We start from the raw sequence: 20,247 nt of genomic DNA, 5'->3' as shown, positions 1-20,247 counted from the left end.
AAATATTGGCTGTCGCGACGTGATATTATTTCATCGCTCACTTGTGAATATACCCTCAATAATTGATTTGAAAATACAATTAATTTTTAAAATCCGTTGAAATCTAAGTGATCTTAAGTTATTTTGATGTGAAATCCATATCGTTAATTAAAATCAAATATTGGCTGTCGCGACGTGATATTATTTCATCGCTCACTTGTGCATCTACCCTCAAAAAATATTTTTTTTTTCATAAAAATACAATGCACCGTTAGAAATTGATCCTGCTGATTTGCCAATGCAAGCATTATGTAATCTTTACCCTGTAATATTTAGTAATTAATAAAATTGCGACAAATTATTGCTCGTAATGCCGTGATAGATCACAAATCGTGTATACTATGGAAACATGAGCTACGCATATGAAAATTAATGTTACAGTGTCCTGCAGCCGGAGCCGAGCGAGCTTGCGGACGCCATTGCGCCCGTGATACAGAGGCGGCTGTGCAGTATCTTCTGTGCTGGAGATTTGGAAATAAAAGGACAGGTTTCGTTCTAATTGTTTATTAGTGAATTTTATTTTGAGTGTAATGGCGAAGCATAACAGTCGAACGTAACTAATAAGCTGTCACTTTTCGTATTGGCCCATTTACCGTGTTACTTATTTTTGGAACACGTGTTTGTTTGTTCATGGAATTTGTTAGCGCGCCCCACTAGAGGACTCGCAGACCGGGTCCCCGCCTCCCGCGCCCGCGCCCCGCGCCGCCGCCGCTGGCTGCCGTCTCATCGGCGCGCCGGCCCGCATTCCTCCAGGGCTCTCGGCCAGAGCGCGCGCGCACACCGCTAACAGTACTCGCGATATTCTAGATTTACCATTTTTGTAATTTAATCGCTCAGGATCAATATACACTGTTTAAACTATAATTTGGTGTCGTCTTCATCATTTACGAACCTTCGTCAACAAGTTTCGAGCCGGATTCGACGTAAAGCAACCATAAAGACGCCGTTTCGACGAGGTCAAAAAGCAAGCAAGAAGATAGCGCGCCCGGCCGAGAATTACGATCGCCATCTTACATATAACATCGGAGTGAATCACCGCAAGCCACACTAAACTACAACTACTACAACAAAGCGAAATTTGTGAAGTCATCGTCCTGCCCGAGAACAAAGAAACAATAAACCAGAAAAGGGTTCCACAAACCAGAACGGTTCCACATACCAGGAAAAGGGTTTGCAGTATTTATTCGTGAGTCGTTCCAATTTTATTTCTTATTGCGCAGATATAGTTTGACCACCTTTACTTGGTATTTCTTTAATTTTCAATTTAATTCCCATTTCTAGATACTAAAATCACATTCCTGTTTCACGTCACCAATTCTAAATCCGTTTACATCTTAGTCAAATCGCAATATTTTTTAAATATTCTATTTTTATTTACAAGCTTTCCTATCAAGGTTAACATTCCCGTTCATATTTTGGATATTTTTTTATTACATTTTCGTAAAATTAGCCTAAAATCAGTAACCACATTTCAAGGCCTAATTAACTGTATTTCAACCATTTGTTCCAACTGTGTGCCATCATTGCAATTTTTTAATATTTACTTGGAATATTTCAGAAATCTGCACGTGTTCGTATTCGTACCTACACGTAACCGAGCCGTGCCGGGGTCGGAGCTACAGCGTGCACGTGCACGTGTACATCTGCTTCCGTCATCGCTCGCGCTTGCTTGCCTCTGCCACGCCATCCATCTCGCACGCACGCTAGTTGCATTTTTAAAATTTACGTATCGTTTCACAAGCTTGGTTATTTCAATTCTTTTATTATTTAAACACGTGCTAATTACATTTTCTAATTGCAGCTGGAAATTTGAATTCTATCGCCATTCCTATAAACTAAAATTTCACTTTCTATTACAAGGCTATTTTTTTTCCTTCTAAAAATTTGCATTTTTTGTTACTTCACACACTGCCATCATGGATTTAAAAAATCTCAAAAAAACACGTGCTTCTTTCAAATCAAAGCTTACCATATTTAAATCATATTTAGAGCCTCTTTTGTCTTGCCAGACGCTAAATAATTTGCAAAATCATGAGCTAAATACTAGATTCAACAAAATCCAAGATATGTACAATGATTTTGATTCAGTTCAAACTGACATCGAAAATTTAACGGAAATTCCAGGTGACGAGCACACAGAACGGGAAAATTTCGAGACAAGCTACTTCGGCGCCTTGGCTGCCGCACAGGAGCTGCTCAGCAAGCACGCCGCGGCTGGTGCTGCCTCTGCGGCGCCGGAGGACAATCTGGTAACGGGTTCCAATGTCGTTACTGCACTCACAGGTGGGCCAAACATTAAATTACCTACGATTCATTTACCTACCTTTTCTGGGCGCTATCAGGACTGGTTAGAATACCACGATACCTACAAATCTCTCATACACGATAATCAATCGATTCCAATTATCCACAAATTTCATTATTTGCGAAGTTCATTAAAAGACGGTGCTTCACTCGTAATTAAATCACTAGAATTCTCATCTGATAACTATAAAGTTGCGTGGGATCTGCTTTGTGAACGCTATACCAATGATAGAATATTGGTAAACAATCACTTAAATGCATTATTCAACATAAACCCCGTGCTTCAGGAATCTTCAAAGGCCTTACGTAACACTGTAGATTCAGTCAATAAAAATCTCAGGGCTTTGAAGACTCTTAATTTACCCACGGAGCACTGGGACCTCCTCATAATCCACATGGTAACCAGCAAACTCGATTCAGCCACGTTGCGTGATTGGGAGACCGAGCGCAATGACATTAAAAATCTACCAACATTAACAGACTTTACCACTTTCTTAAGAAACCGCGCAGATTTGCTGGAAACCATGGAGGAAGCACAAACACTAAATAAACCACGTAGACACAGTGACATCACTCACAATCGTCCTAAATCATTTCTTGTAAATCATGCTCAAAATCAAACTCAGTATAAATATAAGTGTCCTGTTTGCAAAAATAATCACTCAATTTATCAATGTATTAAATTTAAAACAATGCCAGTTGAATCCCGCATTAATAAGGTGAATCAATTAAACCTTTGTACAAACTGTTTGCGATCAGGACATGACGAGCAAAGTTGCAGGTTGAGCTCATGCCGGCTTTGCACACAAAGACACAATACCATGTTACACATGAACAATCAAGCAAAGGTAGACCCTAAACCTTCCACATCCAAACCTTCTAATGATTGTGTAGCATCAACAACTCTAAAGGAGCATACACAGACACCACAACCAAGCAGTGCCACTTTGTGCTCCACCTTTGGTGGCCATCGTGTACCATTAGCTACAGCTGTCGTCAACGTCAATGACTGTGATGGCCAACCACACCAAGTTAGAGTTCTCTTGGACAACGGAAGTATATCTAGTTTCATTACTAAAGATCTTCAAGCAAAACTAAAATTACCTACCTATTCTACAAGCATATCCGTCACAGGGTTGGAAAAGAAACGGTCACACATCACCGAACATTGTGATGTAACTATAACTTCACGTATACAAGATTACACCGCTGAAATCAATTGCCTTGTTGTCCAAGAGATCACTGACATGATTCCATTCAACAAACTAGATTGTGACTCGTTCACTATTCCCCCTCACATCCACCTAGCGGACCCGAACTTTCACGAGCCATCCGAGGTGCAGATGTTGCTGAATGCAGAACAATTTTGGGAGTGTCTTACATTCAATCACATATCCCTGGGCAAGAAAAAATCCATCTTAGTTGAAACAACACTCGGATGGCTTGTTGCAGGTGCTATATATTCACCCAATTCTAAACAAAAGCAACCCTATACAGTCCATTGCAATCTAATAAACAACATTGAGCTTGATTCAAAACTAGACAAGTTCTTTGAACTAGAATCAGTTCCATCCACTCAACAAATCCACACTAAAGGTGAGAGTGAATGCGAACGCATGTTTACACAAACAACAACTCGCCACCCAGATGGTAAGTTTGTTGTCACAATACCATTAAGAGAATCTCCTGAAACTTTGGGCGATTCTAAAACACAAGCATTACTTCGATTTCAAGCACTAGAGCGTAAATTCAAGCGAAATCCAGAATTCAAACAAAAATACATAGAATTCATTGACGAATACCTAAGACTAGGTCACATGTCAGAAAACACTGACATACATACAAACGAAATTTCATATTTCTTGCCACATCATGCAATTTTGCGGGAGTCTAGTCTAACTTCTCGCTTACGTACAGTTTTTGACGGCTCTGCAGTTTCTAGCTCAGGGAAATCATTTAACGACATACAATACGTTGGGCCGACTGTACAAGATGATTTGCTAAGCATATTAATTCGATTCCGACAGCACAAATTCGTAGTAACTTCAGATGTCCAAAAAATGTACAGACAAATCTATGTCACTGAAAGTCAAAGAAGTCTGCAGCAAATTCTGTGGCGCTCAGACACCTCACAACCAATCAAACAATATAAATTAAACACTGTCACTTATGGGACGTCCAGTGCCCCATATCTTGCCACCAGATGTCTTGTACAGTTGGGCCAAGAATGCGCAGACAAAAATGTAAGTGAAACAATCTTACACGATTTCTACGTAGATGATTACATATCAGGAAACGATGACGAAACCACTTTGCTAGAAACATGTAGAGGCGTCATCAAAACGCTAGAAAGCGCCCATTTTCACTTAAGAAAATGGCGTTCAAACACACTATCATTACTAAACAACTTGGTTGCAGACAACAGTAGCGATGAACTATTCAAATTGGACAGAGAAGATCATTCGAAAACCTTAGGTTTACTTTGGTCATGTAAATCTGATGAGCTGCTGTTCTCTGTAACTGAAAATTTAAAACCCAAACCCACTAACAAACGCAGCATTCTATCCGCCATTGCCACTATTTTTGATCCCTTAGGACTTATAAACCCGTGTTTGCTGCCAGCTAAATTAATTTTACAGTCACTGTGGGCTAAAAACATTTCTTGGGAAGGTCAATTACCTGACGACATTGAGGCACAGTGGAACAATTTTGCTAAACAAATACCAGACATAGTTCAAATTCGTATACCGCGCAGAATACTATGTGACTTTCACGTCAAGGTCGAGCTACATGCTTTCAGCGATGCCAGTAATAAAGCTTATGCATCATGCATATATCTACGCTCAATTTCCAATGCAGGACAGGTTAATGTTCACTTAGCAATAGCTAAAAGCAAAATTGCCCCACTGAAACAAAAATTAAGTACCCCTCGATTAGAATTATTAGGGGCCCTTTTATCGACCCACTTAGCAAAAAAGGTCAAAAATTCACTGCGCTTGACTATTGATTCACAGCATTTTTGGTCTGATTCAACTATAGTTCTTTGCTGGATAAAAACATGCAAACAACAATTAAAACAATTTGTCCACAATAGGATCACAGAAATCACTAACAACTCTGACCCCACAGATTGGCATTATGTACCCACAACCTTGAACCCTGCCGACATAGGTAGTAGAGGTCAGAGCGCATTAAATCTCAAAGATTCACCTTTGTGGTGGGAAGGACCGCCTTTCCTCCATAAAGGTGAAATACAATGGCCTACTCAACCTCAAAATTTGCCTTTAGAGAATTTGCCTGAAGTCAAAATACAATGTCACGTTTCAACTGAACAATGCGAGGATAATTTCACCTCTAAATATTCAAACTTTTGTAAATTACAACGAATTATAGCATACATGAATAGATTCGTTCATAACTGTAAAAATAGAACTAACAAGAATACAGGTCCATTAAAAGTGTCAGAGCTTAATTTGTCATTACAAATGTTGTGTAAACAAGTGCAGACAGACAAATTCAATGAGCAACTCTTGCGTTTGCTAAACAAACGCCCACTTTCTCACAAGGATACCCTGTTGAAATTTAATCCATTTGTAGATACCTTTGGAATTTTGCGAGTAGGTGGCAGACTTGCAAATTCATACTACGATTATAACACAAAACACCCTATTTTATTACATGCATCACATCACATCACTAAAATATTAGTACATCACTACCATCGAATGTTAATGCACACTGGACCACAGCTGATGCTAGCAACATTACGCCACAGGTATTGGATAATTAACGGCCGTAACCTTTGCAGGCAAACGTCACAAAGCTGCATTACATGTTTAAGATATTCGGGTAAAACTCATCAACCAATTATGGGCAACCTGCCACTGCAAAGGGTACAGTCCGAATACGTATTTGCTAACACATCCTGTGACTACGCTGGGCCAATCCTGATAGCGAGCAGAAAGGGTCGTGGTTGTCAAACTAAGAAAGCATACATAGTTGTTTTTGTTTGTTTGGCAGTGAGGGCGGTACACTTGGAGCTCGTCACTGATTTGACAGCCATGGGCTTTATTGCCGCGTTAAATAGATTCATAGCCCGCAGAGGCAAACCAGCCACCATTTTGTCAGATAATGGTACTTGTTTCGTAGGGGCTTGTAACGAATTAGCCAAGTTTCTTAAAAATAACTCTGACGAAATAACGTCATATTCAGCTACAAAGGAAATAGAATTCAAATTTTGTCCTGCTTATAGCCCACATTTTAATGGTTTGGCAGAGGGCGCAGTTAAGCGAGTAAAATATCATTTAAAACGAGTTACCTCCATGGCTCACTTAGATTACGAAGAGATGGTAACATTTTTGGTTCAAGTTGAAGCTTTACTTAATTCTAGGCCTTTAACCCCAATTTCATCGGATCCATCCGATCTTACCCCTCTTACCCCTGCGCATTTTTTGATAGGACGAACGCTCACTATGATACCTGCTCCCTTGGTGCAAGACTCGCCGATACATACCCTCGCGAGATATCAGAGAATAGATGCGCTAAAAGCGCATTTTTGGAATCGGTATTATAAGGAATTCATTTCAGAACTGCAGGTCCGAAACAAATGGCGCAGGAATGAAGGCCAGCTGAAGCTCGGCGAGATGGTTCTCGTCAAAGACGACCGCTTGCCCCCCAGCAGATGGCTGCTCGGGCGAGTCGCCGCAGTCTACCCGGGCGACGACGGAGTCAGCCGCGTCGCTGACGTCACCACCACCACAGGGACGCTGAGGAGGGCCTACAACAGGCTCTGCCCGCTCCCACTGACATTGGACCAGGATGGTCCAAGGGGGCCAGCTTGTTAGCGCGCCCCACTAGAGGACTCGCAGACCGGGTCCCCGCCTCCCGCGCCCGCGCCCCGCGCCGCCGCCGCTGGCTGCCGTCTCATCGGCGCGCCGGCCCGCATTCCTCCAGGGCTCTCGGCCAGAGCGCGCGCGCACACCGCTAACAGTACTCGCGATATTCTAGATTTACCATTTTTGTAATTTAATCGCTCAGGATCAATATACACTGTTTAAACTATAATTTGGTGTCGTCTTCATCATTTACGAACCTTCGTCAACAGAATTAAATAAAACGCACTCATTGAAGTTTAAATTTTATTCTGAGATTTTTGAAGTCCCGTATACATTGGAAACATGTTTTTTTGTGTCTGCTACCTTGCATTTCATAAACCTTTTGAGTGTAGCCTGCATTCATGATAAACCTGATACCGTGCAAATGATGATTTCAGTAACAGCCAGCTATGTTGAACCACATCGTGTCTCTCGCAATCTGCCGCAGCAACGGCAACGGCAAGCGGAAAGAATCAGCCTCCGTGCTTGGGTTGGACCTCACCACCACCACCTTTGACTTGGTCGCGTGCATCATACTTTATTAAGCTGGTGAGCAGTTCCCATTTCGTTGGGATTATTTTGAGATGTTTTACTTCTGCATAGAAGTCTTGAGCGAGTTTGATTTTGATCAGTAATGTTCAGTTTCAGTTGATCAGTTGACGCTGATCGTACCAATGGTTCTGAGTAACATGATTTAAAGACCTGTTTTTATTTTCTTTTTTTTTTGGAATTCACTGTTAACATTGTTTTGCTTTCGACGGACTGAAAGCTTGTACTTTCGTAGGACTGAAATTACGCCCGATGGACTGGGCAATACTGTCATGCTTTCGATGGACTGAAGGCACGCCCGATGGACTGGGCAATACTGTTTTGCTTTCGATGGACTGAAAGTATGCCCGATGGACTGGATATTGTTTAGTGACCGCATCAGAAGTGCCGGAGCATGTAAGAGGTGCACGTGGTCTGCTTTTTATGTGCAGAATGCTCTTTGCGAGGAGTAGCACTTACGCAGCTGAGATGGTTACTTCTGACGAGGGTCTGGTATCTGCCGAAGGACTGGCAATGCACCGAAGGACTGGTGTTGTTTTGTTAAAAATGAATTCCCGTTTATGTACTGTGTTCATATGAGTAAAATTGGAACTATCAATTCAGAATCTTATTTATTTTAAGATGTCTTACAAAAATTTAGATCACATATGACCAATTTTTTTTTATGCCAGATAATTTCCCCGTAAATTGATATTGACGACAATAGTAGTGATACTGTCGAGCAATGAATTAGAGCTGTTGTGATTTGTGTTTTTGATGTTTGGGATTGTTTTGTTTTCACATAAATTTGTGAGTATCCGCCAGATGGAGGCGATGATTATTGGAGTGTATCCGTTAGATAGCAGCGATGATTACTGACGAGTATTTTTATTTAGTCGTTGCTCGATGGACTATTTTTGACTAGAGAATTGAGGATTGTTAAAGTAATTTTGAACAATTATTTTTTTTTCTGGTTTGATTGATAACAAACTTTGATTTTAATAGTAATTTGAATGAGACCCAAATTGTTGGTCAGGAATGACCGAGCGATGACATACTGTGCTGTATGTTTTGTTTCAGTATCAAATGCGTACACCCACACACGAGGACGTGTGTAGCGCAGGACGGCCGTGTCGGAGCGAGACACCAGAAAGACGTATTGCAGCATTACAGTTCATAGTTGACGCCTGTAAAAGTCGATTAGCAATGTTTGGCTATGTATTATTTGCTTGTAATGAAATAATGAAGCTGCGTAGTGAGTAACGCCGCCATCTATTGGTGTATTGTTGAACGAAAATGACAGGTAGAAGGCTTTGGAACGTCAAGAGGCGTATCTTGAGTGAACGTAGGCACGAGCAGGCATTTTTGTCGTTATGTTGGTAGACTGGTCAGGCAGGTTTACCAACTTGAATTGGAGGCGGGAGCGGTTGGCTCCGCCGCTGGAACTGGCTTCCTTCTTCTTGATCGGACCGCGCTAGAGATCGGACGTTAGCCAAGCTCGTGCCTAATTCGCTACGTTCCTGAAGGCTTACACCTGAAGGATTATTCTGAAAGCTTATAGATTCTCACGTTGTTTAACCGTTTAGCTAAGTGTTTTATTCCAAGTGTTATTTTGATTTCTTATGTGCCATTAGAAGCTTACTTTTGTAAAATAAAGATTTGAACGGTTTCATGTGATCTTTTTATTTTGATTCAAATAATTTTTGGAATAGTGATTGGTCGTTTTGATAATTTAGTACTAAAATATAGTAGGCACTAGTATGGGTAACGAGTCTGAATGTTTATTTCATGCGTTGGTAGCATACCTACTTATTTTGGCTGTGAAGTAATACATCTAGGTACTTCCCCCACGCGCCCACCGCCATCGGGACCATCCGTCGCCGACATATCTATCTTATAATAACTAAAATTATTATTATATGTAACTAAGGTCGTTAGATTGCAACAAGTGCATTTTAATAACTTTTTTTATATTTTTCCCGATTATAAACGATTGAAGAACCGATAGCCGTTTGTTTTATAAATCTAACTAGTGCAAATGAAGGAGATACAATTCAAAACTTGTCATAAATCGATGAAAACCGCAGGTAGCCCCTTAACCACCAGCCATACTCTGCATAGTGACTTTATAGGACATACTGAACAACTTTTATTATGAGATATAACAATACGTTCAGGCGAAGTCCTCTCCGTGTCACTAAGATGATGGATCAGGAACTCCACGAAAGCCCCCTTCTTCTCCAAGAGCTGCTGGTAGCTGCCCACCTCCGAGATCTCTCCCTCCTTCACGACCACCACCAGGTCCGGTTTGAGCCAAGTGGTAACATAGAATGAGTATTAAATACCTTCCGGAGAAGTCCTCTCTGTGTCACTAAGATGATGCAGAAGGAACTTTGCGAAAGCCCCCTTCTTCTCCAAGAACTCCTGGTAGCTGCCCACCTCCGAGATTTCTCCCTCCTTCAGGACCACCACCAGGTCCGTTTGAGCCAAGTGGTAACATAGAATGAGTATTAAATACCTTCCGGCGAAGTCCTCTCTGTGTCACTAAGATGATGCAGAAGGAACTTTGCGAAAGCCCCCTTCATCTCCAAGAGCTGCTGGTAGCTGCCCACCTCCGAGATCTCTCCCTCCTTCAGGACCACCACCAGGTCCGTTTGAGCCAAGTGGTAACATAGAATGAGTATTAAATACCTTCCGGCGAAGTCCTTTCTGTGTCACTAAGATGATGCAGAAGGAACTTTGCGAAAGCCCCCTTCATCTCCAAGAGCTGCTGGTAGCTGCCCACCTCCGAGATCTATCCCTCCTTCAGGACCACCACCAGGTCGGGTTGATGGTAACATAGAATGAGTAGTAAATACCTTCAGGCGAAGTCCTCTCCGTGTCACTAAGATGATGCAGTAGGAACTCCGCGAAAGCCCCCTTCTTCTCCAAGAGCTGCTGGTAGCTGCCCACCTCCGAGATCTCTCCCTCCTTCAGGACCACCACCAGGTCCGTTTGAGCCAGATACGACACGTTGTGCGTGACCCATAAGCGGGTTTTGCTTTTTAGTAAACCGTTGGGGCCGAGAACCTGAAAATAGAATACATTTTTAGAACTGTTTATCTGACCAATCTGTCAATACAAAATTGGTACAATAGCAGACTGATTGGGTAGTAAAATGGCCAATCTGTTATTTATTTTTCGGGTTTGAACCCTTAACCCTTTGACCGCTTAAGACGTCAACTGACGCGCGCTGCTACAGCACAATATCAACCTTCGTGCATTCCGACAAGGTTCACGATGACGTGTCGCGCACGATAAGCGTGGCGTTCAAAGGGTTAAAACCCCTATGGTTATGTTGGCAGCACTTTCAACTGACCAACGGCGGACCATTGTCTATGCAATCAGATTTATGACACAGTGTGGGCGATGGTACCTTGTCGAAGATGTGTTTCCCGACGTGCGAGTCGACGGCGCTGAGGGGGTCGTCCAGGAAGTACGTGTCCGCGTCGTAATATACGGCTCGCGCAAGCGACACGCGCTGCTTTTGGCCGCCGGATAAGTTTATGCCTGAAAACATATCGCTATATTATTATCTGAAGTTTCTAAACGCTTTCAAGAGTTTCAAGGTATAACTATGTATTAAACATTTAAAACCCCAAAAATAAGAACCACATCGATAAACAAAACTTTCGATTAAAAAATACTGCACTCCAATGATTCATCCGTTCCCGACACACATGTACACGTGCTCTACTACCGTCGCTACCTTTAATACCCCTCTTTTAGCGTCGGGGGGTTAAAAAAGTGTTTGACTGCATGTTACTACTAACCCTTCTCACCGATCTCGGTCTGGTCGCCGCCTGGCAGCATGAAGTCCGGCTTGAGCGCGCACATTCCGATGACATCGCTGTACTTTAGCTGTGCTAGTGGCGGTGGCGTGCCGAACAGAACAGCCTACAACTCCGTGACACTCACCCTTTTCCCCGATCTCGGTTTGGTCGCCGCCGGGGAGCATGTCGAAGTCCGGCTTGAGCGCGCACATGCCGATGACGTCACTATACTTTTGCTGTGCTAGTGGCTTGCCGAATAGAATGTTGTCTTGGAGCGTTGCGTTTTGGATCCAGGCCTGCTGCGGGACGTATGCTATGCTATCTGGATGAAGTAAATACGATTATTAGTTTTCATAATTAACTAATGTGGCTCAGCTCAGTTCATAATGACAGTTTTGATTTTTTTTTTGGGCAACATACCGTCATTTACAAAAATAACGCAATGTGTTAATATACCTTGAGTGCCCTACCTTAATAAACTAATTCCTAATTTAAAGTAGCTAGTGTAGGAGCAGAAAGCGGAGAACAAAGTTATCAGTAACTTGAGTGCAAGTGCAAAATTTAAAACTGATTTGACTTGTCAGAACGATGCTCTAATGCAGCGGTCGGCAACCCGCGGCCCGCGGGCCACATGCGGCCCGTGAACCTGTCACTTGCGGCCCGCGAACCTCCCTGGCTATTTTGTATATAATATTGACAAACGACAATGTCTAGTCTAGTCATAAATATTAACAAAGTGCGGCCCGCGTCAACTTCGTTACCTACTATGTACCCTTGGCTGCTAAAAGGTTGCCGACCGCTGCTCTAATGGTTTATGGGTCATTTTATAGCGCGGCTATTGTAAGGTCTTCCTTACAATCAAAGACACTTGTACCAGGTCAAATGAAGTATGTATTTAAAAAAATATATAAAAATACAGTACCATTAGTGTTAACCCGTCCAGAGATCTTATTCATTTCGCCCAAGAATGCCGATAGTAGGGAGCTCTTGCCTGATCCCACGGCACCGACCACGGCCACCAAGTGACCCTTAGGCACTGTCAGGTTGATGTTCTTTAGGGTCAGTTCTGCGTCCTTGTCGCCCCAGGAGAAGTTCCCGTTTTCCATTACCAAGGGGTTCGCTGAAATTGTATATATATTCATGTTGTTGTACAGATGCCATCAGATATATCGGAGCGGCCAAGGTGTTCACAATATCTGAACGCGCACTCTAACGCCCTGACAATAAAGGCGTGTTCAGATATTTGTGAGCGCCTTAGCCGCACCGATATATCTGATGGCGAATGTCTAGTGTTCCTTGATTTCGATGTGGAGGGAAAACTGTACCATGACGCTCCAAAAATGAGCTCACAAATAATAATAGGGTAGATACACATTTTCAAAGGTGTACTATTTTGATGGCTTAATTACTGACAAAAAAACTCATACACAAAAGAGTACCTCTATACCTATGTCTATGTAGGTACCCTATTGCTTGCTCCATATGATTTATCAGTTTTTACATGTATAAAAAATGCGATTGCAACGCGGACATCAAATCAAACCATCAGCTTATAATTATCTTCTATATATATAAACGTGAAAGACCTGACTGACTGACTTAAATCAACGCACAGCCCAAACCGCTGGGACTAGAAAGTCCAAATTTGGCAAGTAGGTTCCTTATAAGGTCTAGGGGTCCACTAAGAAAGGATTTTTCAAAATTCATCCCCAAAGGGGTGAAATGGGGGTCCAAAATTAAAAAAAAACTCTCCTGCGCGTGCGAAGCCGCGGGCAAAAGCTAGTTTATCATAAAATCATAAATAGGTGCTCCATATTTTAACTTGGTTCAATCTAAAGTTGGATCATAAATGCCTTCACATTTACGTTCTGAATTTAGCGTCTAAAGTGTGAAAGAAACATATGGATCAATGGGATCAATGGCGCAGGCGGAGTATTTGGACGGGGTGTTATTATTATAACTTCGGTAGAAATTTTTGTATACTTATCTATAGTTTTTCTTTTTATATTTTAAAGAAAAAATATATAAATAAATACAGAAAAATCAACTTACGTTCTTTAGGATCATGTTCAACGGAGTTCATGTCCAACTCGTCACAGTTCATGAATTTGTTCAACCGCTTTATACCCACTGAAGTCTAAAACATTAATGTATAATTTAATATTTATTGCTGAGCTATTTATGATAATTCGACACATTACAAGCTCATGCAAAAAGCATTAAACCATTCTTCGAGAACAAGATGCGCTACTACACTTTAGTTTTATCACAAGTAGTTTAGTTTGGTTAATAAAACCATTTTTTTTAAACAAACATGGATATACATTATTCAAATATTACTATTTAAAAAAATGGCCCAAGAATATTTACAAGTGTGTCGCCAAAATCACTTATACTTACTGTATGCTGTAGCGTGGCTTGAACCACGTTTTGAAAGGATATTTTGAATAGGAAAATTCACATTGCTTAAAGTTGGAATGATTTAGTTCCTAAATATGTAGGTACCTACACATAGGAACAGTGGCTATCAGATATATCGGAGCGGCCAAGGTGCTCAAAAATATCTGAACATGCACATTAATCTTGGGAATAGAGCCTTTTAATTAATAAATTTGTTTTAATTTTACTGCCTGTTATACCTACTGACAACTATGAAGTCTGTTCTTCGAAATAAAGATATTTTATTTTTTATTTTTATTATTTTATTTGTTCAGATATTTATGATCACCTTTCTCCGATGGCGACTGTACCACAGTACAAGAACAGTAGTGAATCTTCATAGAAATGTGCCGCTGCCGGCTTGAATGTGTGCGTGCGCGCCGGGCGCCGTGTACGCACGCGCTGCCACGCACACATTCGCATAATATACGGGGGAATACGGTGGCGGCAGTGTGGGCCGTACCGCGACTGTGATCGCGCGCATTCGAGTACGCTCGCATTTGCCTGCTCTTACCGGCCTTAATTTAACCTCATTTATGAATTGATAGAACATTTCATTATATTATATAAATAGAAACCTAGTGCTACTCATACGCAAATAATATTTAACTAAAAATAAAAGTGACAACCCTAAGCGCCAACGCAAGAGTAGGTAAATAACTTGCCGAGCGGCCTTAGATTCACTACTGTTCTTAGTGTACTGTGACTGTACCTAGTTAGTGTTTAGGTAATAGTTTTTAGGGTATAAATCCTTGTTTGTACTAAAAGTGTAGTAGCCAATGTTAAAAGCCAAAAGCCGTGTTAGTCACGAAAAATATGGTATTATTTACTACTACTACTACACTACTAGTGTCATGTTCTTGGCACAGCCGAAGAAGAATGATTTCTGAAGATGATCAGTGCGGATACCATGTCATTCTTGATATTTAGCACAACCGCATTTATTAATTTCTCTGATGAATGAATTCGTAAAGTATTGAAAAGACGAATCTGTGACACTTTAATAATTCCCTGTTTATAATTGTAAAGGTGTCAAGAAACCCAACAAACAATTATTTTCTTTGTTTAATAGAGTTAGACCACAAGTTAGACCAAGAAAAGTCTGCAACGATTTTGATAGCATACGCATTGCAAAGTGTTATTTATACGTTATAATTTCATAGAAGTTTGACGTTTAAAATAAGGCACTGTGTGTGCTATCAAAATCGTTGCAAACTTTTCTTGGTCTAACTCTAGAGGGATTTATTATGTAACAAAGACGAAATGATTCAATAATTGTTGGTTATATTATTTAGATAAACTATGTCCCTTCCTGTCTTCAGTAGAATCCTCCTTCTTAAACTGTACTAATTCATTCCTAATTTATTTATTAAAAAAAAAAATCTAACTATATGCTCTTTTGGGTCATTCACACTAAAGATACCCTTGATCGTATCGTCTTATCGAGTTCCCATTGAAGTAATGTTTATACATATAATTCAAAATTCGACCAAAAAATATGACGATAAGATCAATTACCAAGGCTCGGAACCGGTTTGAAATATAGGTTAATACCGGTTTATTTCGGTTTCACTCCGAACTTTTCATGAGAACGCGAACGTTTTAAGAACTTTATCCTCTAGCGGCCCACCATTCAAGAAAAATTGGCAGTCAATGTTATTGGAAAATAGAGTTGAATTTGTTTCGTTTTGAAATAGAACGAAACAAAAGAAAAGCGTCTCTGTTCCATTTAATAATCGTTAAAACTTTATTTGAAGTAATTTGTACTAATATAACAACCGTGGGACGCTAGAGGTAAAATCTGAACAAAAATTAACCGGTTTTTGGGTGGGTGAAGTAAGAGCTTTGTAGCCTGTTTCAAATAGCTTCACTTCTGATCTTTCTAAACCGGTTTATAAAAATATAAATATAAAAATCTTCGAAACCAGCTTGAAATATAATGTTTTTTTTTGGAAAGAAACCGAAATTTAAGAACTGTGTGTTTACGAATAAAAACTGATAAAATAAAATGAAATAAAGGTATAAAAATTTAACCGGTATCCGGGCCTTGCCTGCCCTAGTTTGTAATACAACACATAAATGTAATAATATATAACTTACTTGTACGATATTGGATATAACGTTAGGCAGCATAGATAGTGGGAAACGTAGGATGTTGAAAAGAGACAGCGCTACGAAAGCCTTCTTAGAGTCCAGCACCTCGGTGTCATTTACCAGTACATAGCACCCGAACGACATCAGGGATACCTACGACACCATTTTACGAAACCGGTTAGGGATTAGGTCTTAAAGTATGACATTAGGGATTTTCTTAAGCGGACTTCTCTATTTTTCCAAAAATACGTATACTTTTAGTTTGGTCTATTATAATTAATAATTACCTAAGGGCCACTTGCACCATTCACTAACCCGGGGTTAACCGGTTAAACCTGGACCATGGTTACCAGTACAATTTGATATTGGGTTAATGGTTTAATTTAACCGGTTAACCACGGGTTAGAGGGATAGTGCAAGTGGCGCTTATAGTTGCAAAACATAATTAGATATGTTTTATTCAGTACTTATCGGGAAATTAAAATTCCTATGCCTTTAAATCGTTTTTTTTTTAAATTGTATTAATTATGACAATATTTTCATTGTTACAAGGGTGTGTTACGATATGTTTGGCCGTTTTGGCCGTCACTATCTAATCTAATTGATGCCGACTGTATATTATAGACGTTTACTTAAATAATTTGATGAAAGTGTATAAAAAATCCGTCGCTTCATACTTTAGGACCTAGATAAGTTAATATATAATATAACTGGACTGTAAGCCGACCGCGAGCTTACATTCTTTCATAACCACGATTTGTGGAGCTGTTATATCCATCTATAGACAAATGCACGCTTAGACGCATTAAAGTAAACCAAAATATTGTATCCACCAATTTGGCAATTAAATTAGATGGCGATGTACGACCTCAAACGTTTTAAAGAAACTTAGCACAGGAGCGGCGCGACAGTATCTCGCCCGCGAGATAGACTTCCCGTCCCTCTCTAATTAATACTATGAGAATAAGACGCGCCCCTCCTGTGCTACGCCTACTGGATTGCCAAACGTTAGCGCTTTATAACCCAGTCAACGCATAATGTTCAAATTCATCCAGCTCCATCTCAAAGCAGATACAATATTTACATTTACACAGCTCAGCATTAATTTGTCTATGCCCGGCCATTCAAGAAGAACAGAAAGAGCCAGCCACTTTGACCACCATCCAATTATAATGGCATTGCATGGATTGTTAGTTTATGTCAGGGATCGGAACCGGTTTTTTGCAAAAACTTCGAAAAAATTAAATAATTACCAAAGTACGAAAAAATACCGCTTTCGTCCCCATACAAAAATACCGGTATCCGATCCCGGGTTTATGTATAGAAGAGCCATAGCCGCTGGTCGCGTGCTGCTAGTGGTACGGGTTTCAAGGTCACCTCGATGACTGAGACCACGATGAGGGGCAGCAGCCCTAACGGCAGGTGTATCATGAAAAATAGGGACATCGAGACGAATATCTTTTCTGCAGTCAGGTTGTGTGTGGGGTCGCTAATCACATACGTAAAGAAAGTGAGGAAGGTCACCTTAAACAGAAACATTTGTTTATGTGTTACTTTGTGTAGATAGATGATAACTAACATATACAGTTTGTAGTTGGCAGTGTATGTTTATTTCTTTATTCATCTGGCATTTAAAATAATGACAAATAACATAAACCAATGAAACGGTATGGTATAATACTAGTATTGATGAGTAAAAACTTTCGGTTTTGGTCAGCTCAATGTCATTTTTGTCTTATGTATTTAGTAAATAACAAAATATATTTCTGTGAGAATTTTATTTACTAACTAGTCCAAAAATACCGGTTAACCGGTATTCTTATTTAACGGTAACAGTAGAATCAATAGAGATTACCGGTTTATTTTTAATACCGGTATTTTCGGAACCAATTACGATAGCTGAAAAAAAAAACAGATTATCCTAGCAAATAAAATCAAGTATCGGTAAAATTCACGATTTTCTAGTTATAATATTATATAGGTTATATTGTCATTACTAACTAAATAAGTAAAGAATTGTACGCTGCGAAACAGTAGTAAAAGTTACCTTATTATAGCAAATGAAAATATGTAATATCACTTTGAGCGCCTTATTGTAAGGTCCAGTAAGGTCCTTTTTTCAAAAATCGATAAACTCGAAGATTATTATCAAATATGTCACAATAAATTATAAATCTGTGAAAATGTATAATCCGCTTATAATGAACGATAAAAATGTGTAAATTGGCGAGAGATAATGTTTATCAGTATTATTAAAAACCAATATAGATTGTTTATTGACATAATATGTAAGTTGATAACGATGACACAATAATAAGATTTATTGATATTGCAATGGGTAATAAAGATAAGACGTTTAAATATATCAAGAATTACGAGCAACTTTTTGAAATGAAGTATTGTAAAATTATAGAAATTCATTGTCAATGGCACTCAGTCATAATTTTAATTATTTAACGTAAGTATTTCGATTATGAATTCATGAATTTGAATTCGTTCGATCATCTCGAATCGCTCTGTCTTATTGAAACGTAATTGTTAGAAAATGATGATGATTCCCTATTCATATTTATTCATGTGAAAATTTTCAGAAGATATGGAGAAATACTACTTTATTTGTTTCATGAAAGGTTCAAATTAGATTGCAACGAATATGTTCATTCTAATATACATTTAGTTAAGAGTCACGAGGTTAATATTATATGTACTGACTCACCAGGAAAGGAGCGCAGGACCATATGAACGACGTCGCCGAATTCAAGTATGCCGTCTGTTTCAACACGTGCATCTCTTTGTTTCTTATCTTGAGAATTTGGTCCTGAAAGCTGAGCTCCCACGCGTACATTTTCAAAACCTGAAAAGAACACATAATAATAACAACAAGAAATACAACAATAAAACTACAAACAGAACAACAAACCAGAACAGGGAAAGAATACATAATAATTTATTTGTGTGTGCTGATATCCCGCTATCTTAGGTTGGGTCGCCCCCATAATTGTCCAATAAATGGGACAGCGCAATTTTCACAGATCGACCCATAAAGTCCCACAGTAAGCTCAATAAGGCTTGTGTTGACCAGGCGACGATATATATAATATACAGTTATATATGTATATAATGTGAACATCAAACAACAATAATGTAAACATAGAAACCTCCATAACTCAGGTTTTTTTTTTTTTGATTTCAGGGTTCGTTTCCTAGCAAAAGTTTTTCAGTATGACCCCATATTCATTTCAAATGCAATGGCGAAACATAAACAAAAACTTTTAAAACTTGATTTTTCCATGGGATCCCCAACTTCCCTTAATATAATGCGAAAGCAGCAAGAATTCCGCTAAAGAAGAGACTCTTTTCACATAATTTTTTGTACATTAACCGGCCTGTTGCTATCTCTATTGCACGCGCATAATTATATTGCTGTCAAGCTCGCACAGTGACATTGACAACCTTCATCATGCTTTAACAATTTAGTTCCGAGCTGATAGCGTCCTGCAAAGGAACATCATCATCATCACAGGCCTTTGCCTCTATTGCAGACGATTTATGCATTGCTGTTTAGACAACGGGTTTGGTGACTGAGGCCGATGCGTGAGCGGCACGACCGTCCACATTTTTGGCAGAGAAAGCTCATGCCACCTGAGGTTCCAGTCCCGGTTTGCTTTCTACTATCTAAAGCATTAAACCAGGCTTGGTCGCATAGCCTTCTCCCCTCCACAACACGCTTGCCCCATCCATCACGGTCTTCAGCTAAGGTTTCCCAGGCATGGTGGTCGATTACATACGCTGACATGTCTCGCTCACAGTCTTTAAAGCGCAGTTTCTGTCTGAGCTGATAGCGTCCTGCAAAGGAACTAACATACCTTAATCCCATTGAGCACCTCGTTCATCAGCTTGACCCTCTCATCTTTATACTTCATCTGCTTGATCTGCAGACTCTTGACCCTGTTGGCGATGACGCCGTTGACGGGGATCAGCACGATCATGACGGCCAGCCCCGCGAGCACCGAGGGCCCGAGGATTCCCCACAGGAAGTAGAGCGCTAGGGCTATCTGGAGCGGCGCTGACCAGATCATGTTGAGGTATGCCGTCAGTTCTAGGAATCTGAAAAGGAAGATAATAGGCACAGAATAAGTAATAGTATTATCATACAG

General features: G+C 40.1%; 2 protein-coding genes across 2 annotated transcripts in view; one reads left to right on the top strand and one right to left on the bottom strand.

Moving 5' to 3' along the window:
• LOC134652365 (multidrug resistance-associated protein 1) overlaps positions 1-20,247 on the bottom strand; it is a 66,638-nt gene that overhangs the window by 21,057 nt on the left and 25,334 nt on the right. The window contains exons 7-14 of the mRNA XM_063507541.1: positions 19,957-20,197; positions 18,807-18,944; positions 17,468-17,614; positions 13,610-13,694; positions 12,480-12,677; positions 11,703-11,879; positions 11,161-11,294; positions 10,604-10,814 (exon numbers count right to left, since the gene is read on the bottom strand). Of these exons, the coding sequence (XP_063363611.1) occupies positions 10,604-10,814; positions 11,161-11,294; positions 11,703-11,879; positions 12,480-12,677; positions 13,610-13,694; positions 17,468-17,614; positions 18,807-18,944; positions 19,957-20,197 (1,331 nt within the window). The remainder of the gene's footprint in view (positions 1-10,603; positions 10,815-11,160; positions 11,295-11,702; positions 11,880-12,479; positions 12,678-13,609; positions 13,695-17,467; positions 17,615-18,806; positions 18,945-19,956; positions 20,198-20,247) is intronic.
• LOC134652111 (uncharacterized) lies at positions 1,927-7,239 on the top strand. Its single transcript, XM_063507282.1, has 2 exons — positions 1,927-2,295; positions 6,802-7,239. Exons 1-2 carry the CDS (start codon positions 1,956-1,958, stop codon positions 7,185-7,187), a joined length of 726 nt encoding a protein of 241 aa, XP_063363352.1. The 5' UTR covers positions 1,927-1,955; the 3' UTR covers positions 7,188-7,239.

The sequence above is a fragment of the Cydia amplana genome, chromosome 1 (assembly GCF_948474715.1).
Source record: "Cydia amplana chromosome 1, ilCydAmpl1.1, whole genome shotgun sequence".
Taxonomy (NCBI): Eukaryota; Metazoa; Arthropoda; class Insecta; order Lepidoptera; family Tortricidae; genus Cydia; species Cydia amplana.
The sequence above is the reverse complement of the archived record's forward strand: the minus strand, read 5'-3'. Positions and strand labels throughout refer to the sequence as shown.

Bases quoted from the DNA above. Each gene is read 5' to 3' on its own strand.
- LOC134652111 (XM_063507282.1), top strand. From the start codon at position 1,956: ATGGATTTAAAAAATCTCAAAAAAACACGTGCTTCTTTCAAATCAAAG. The intron at 2,296-6,801 runs GTTCCAATGTCG...ATTTTTTGATAG, and splicing joins GGAGGACAATCTGGTAACGG to GACGAACGCTCACTATGATA.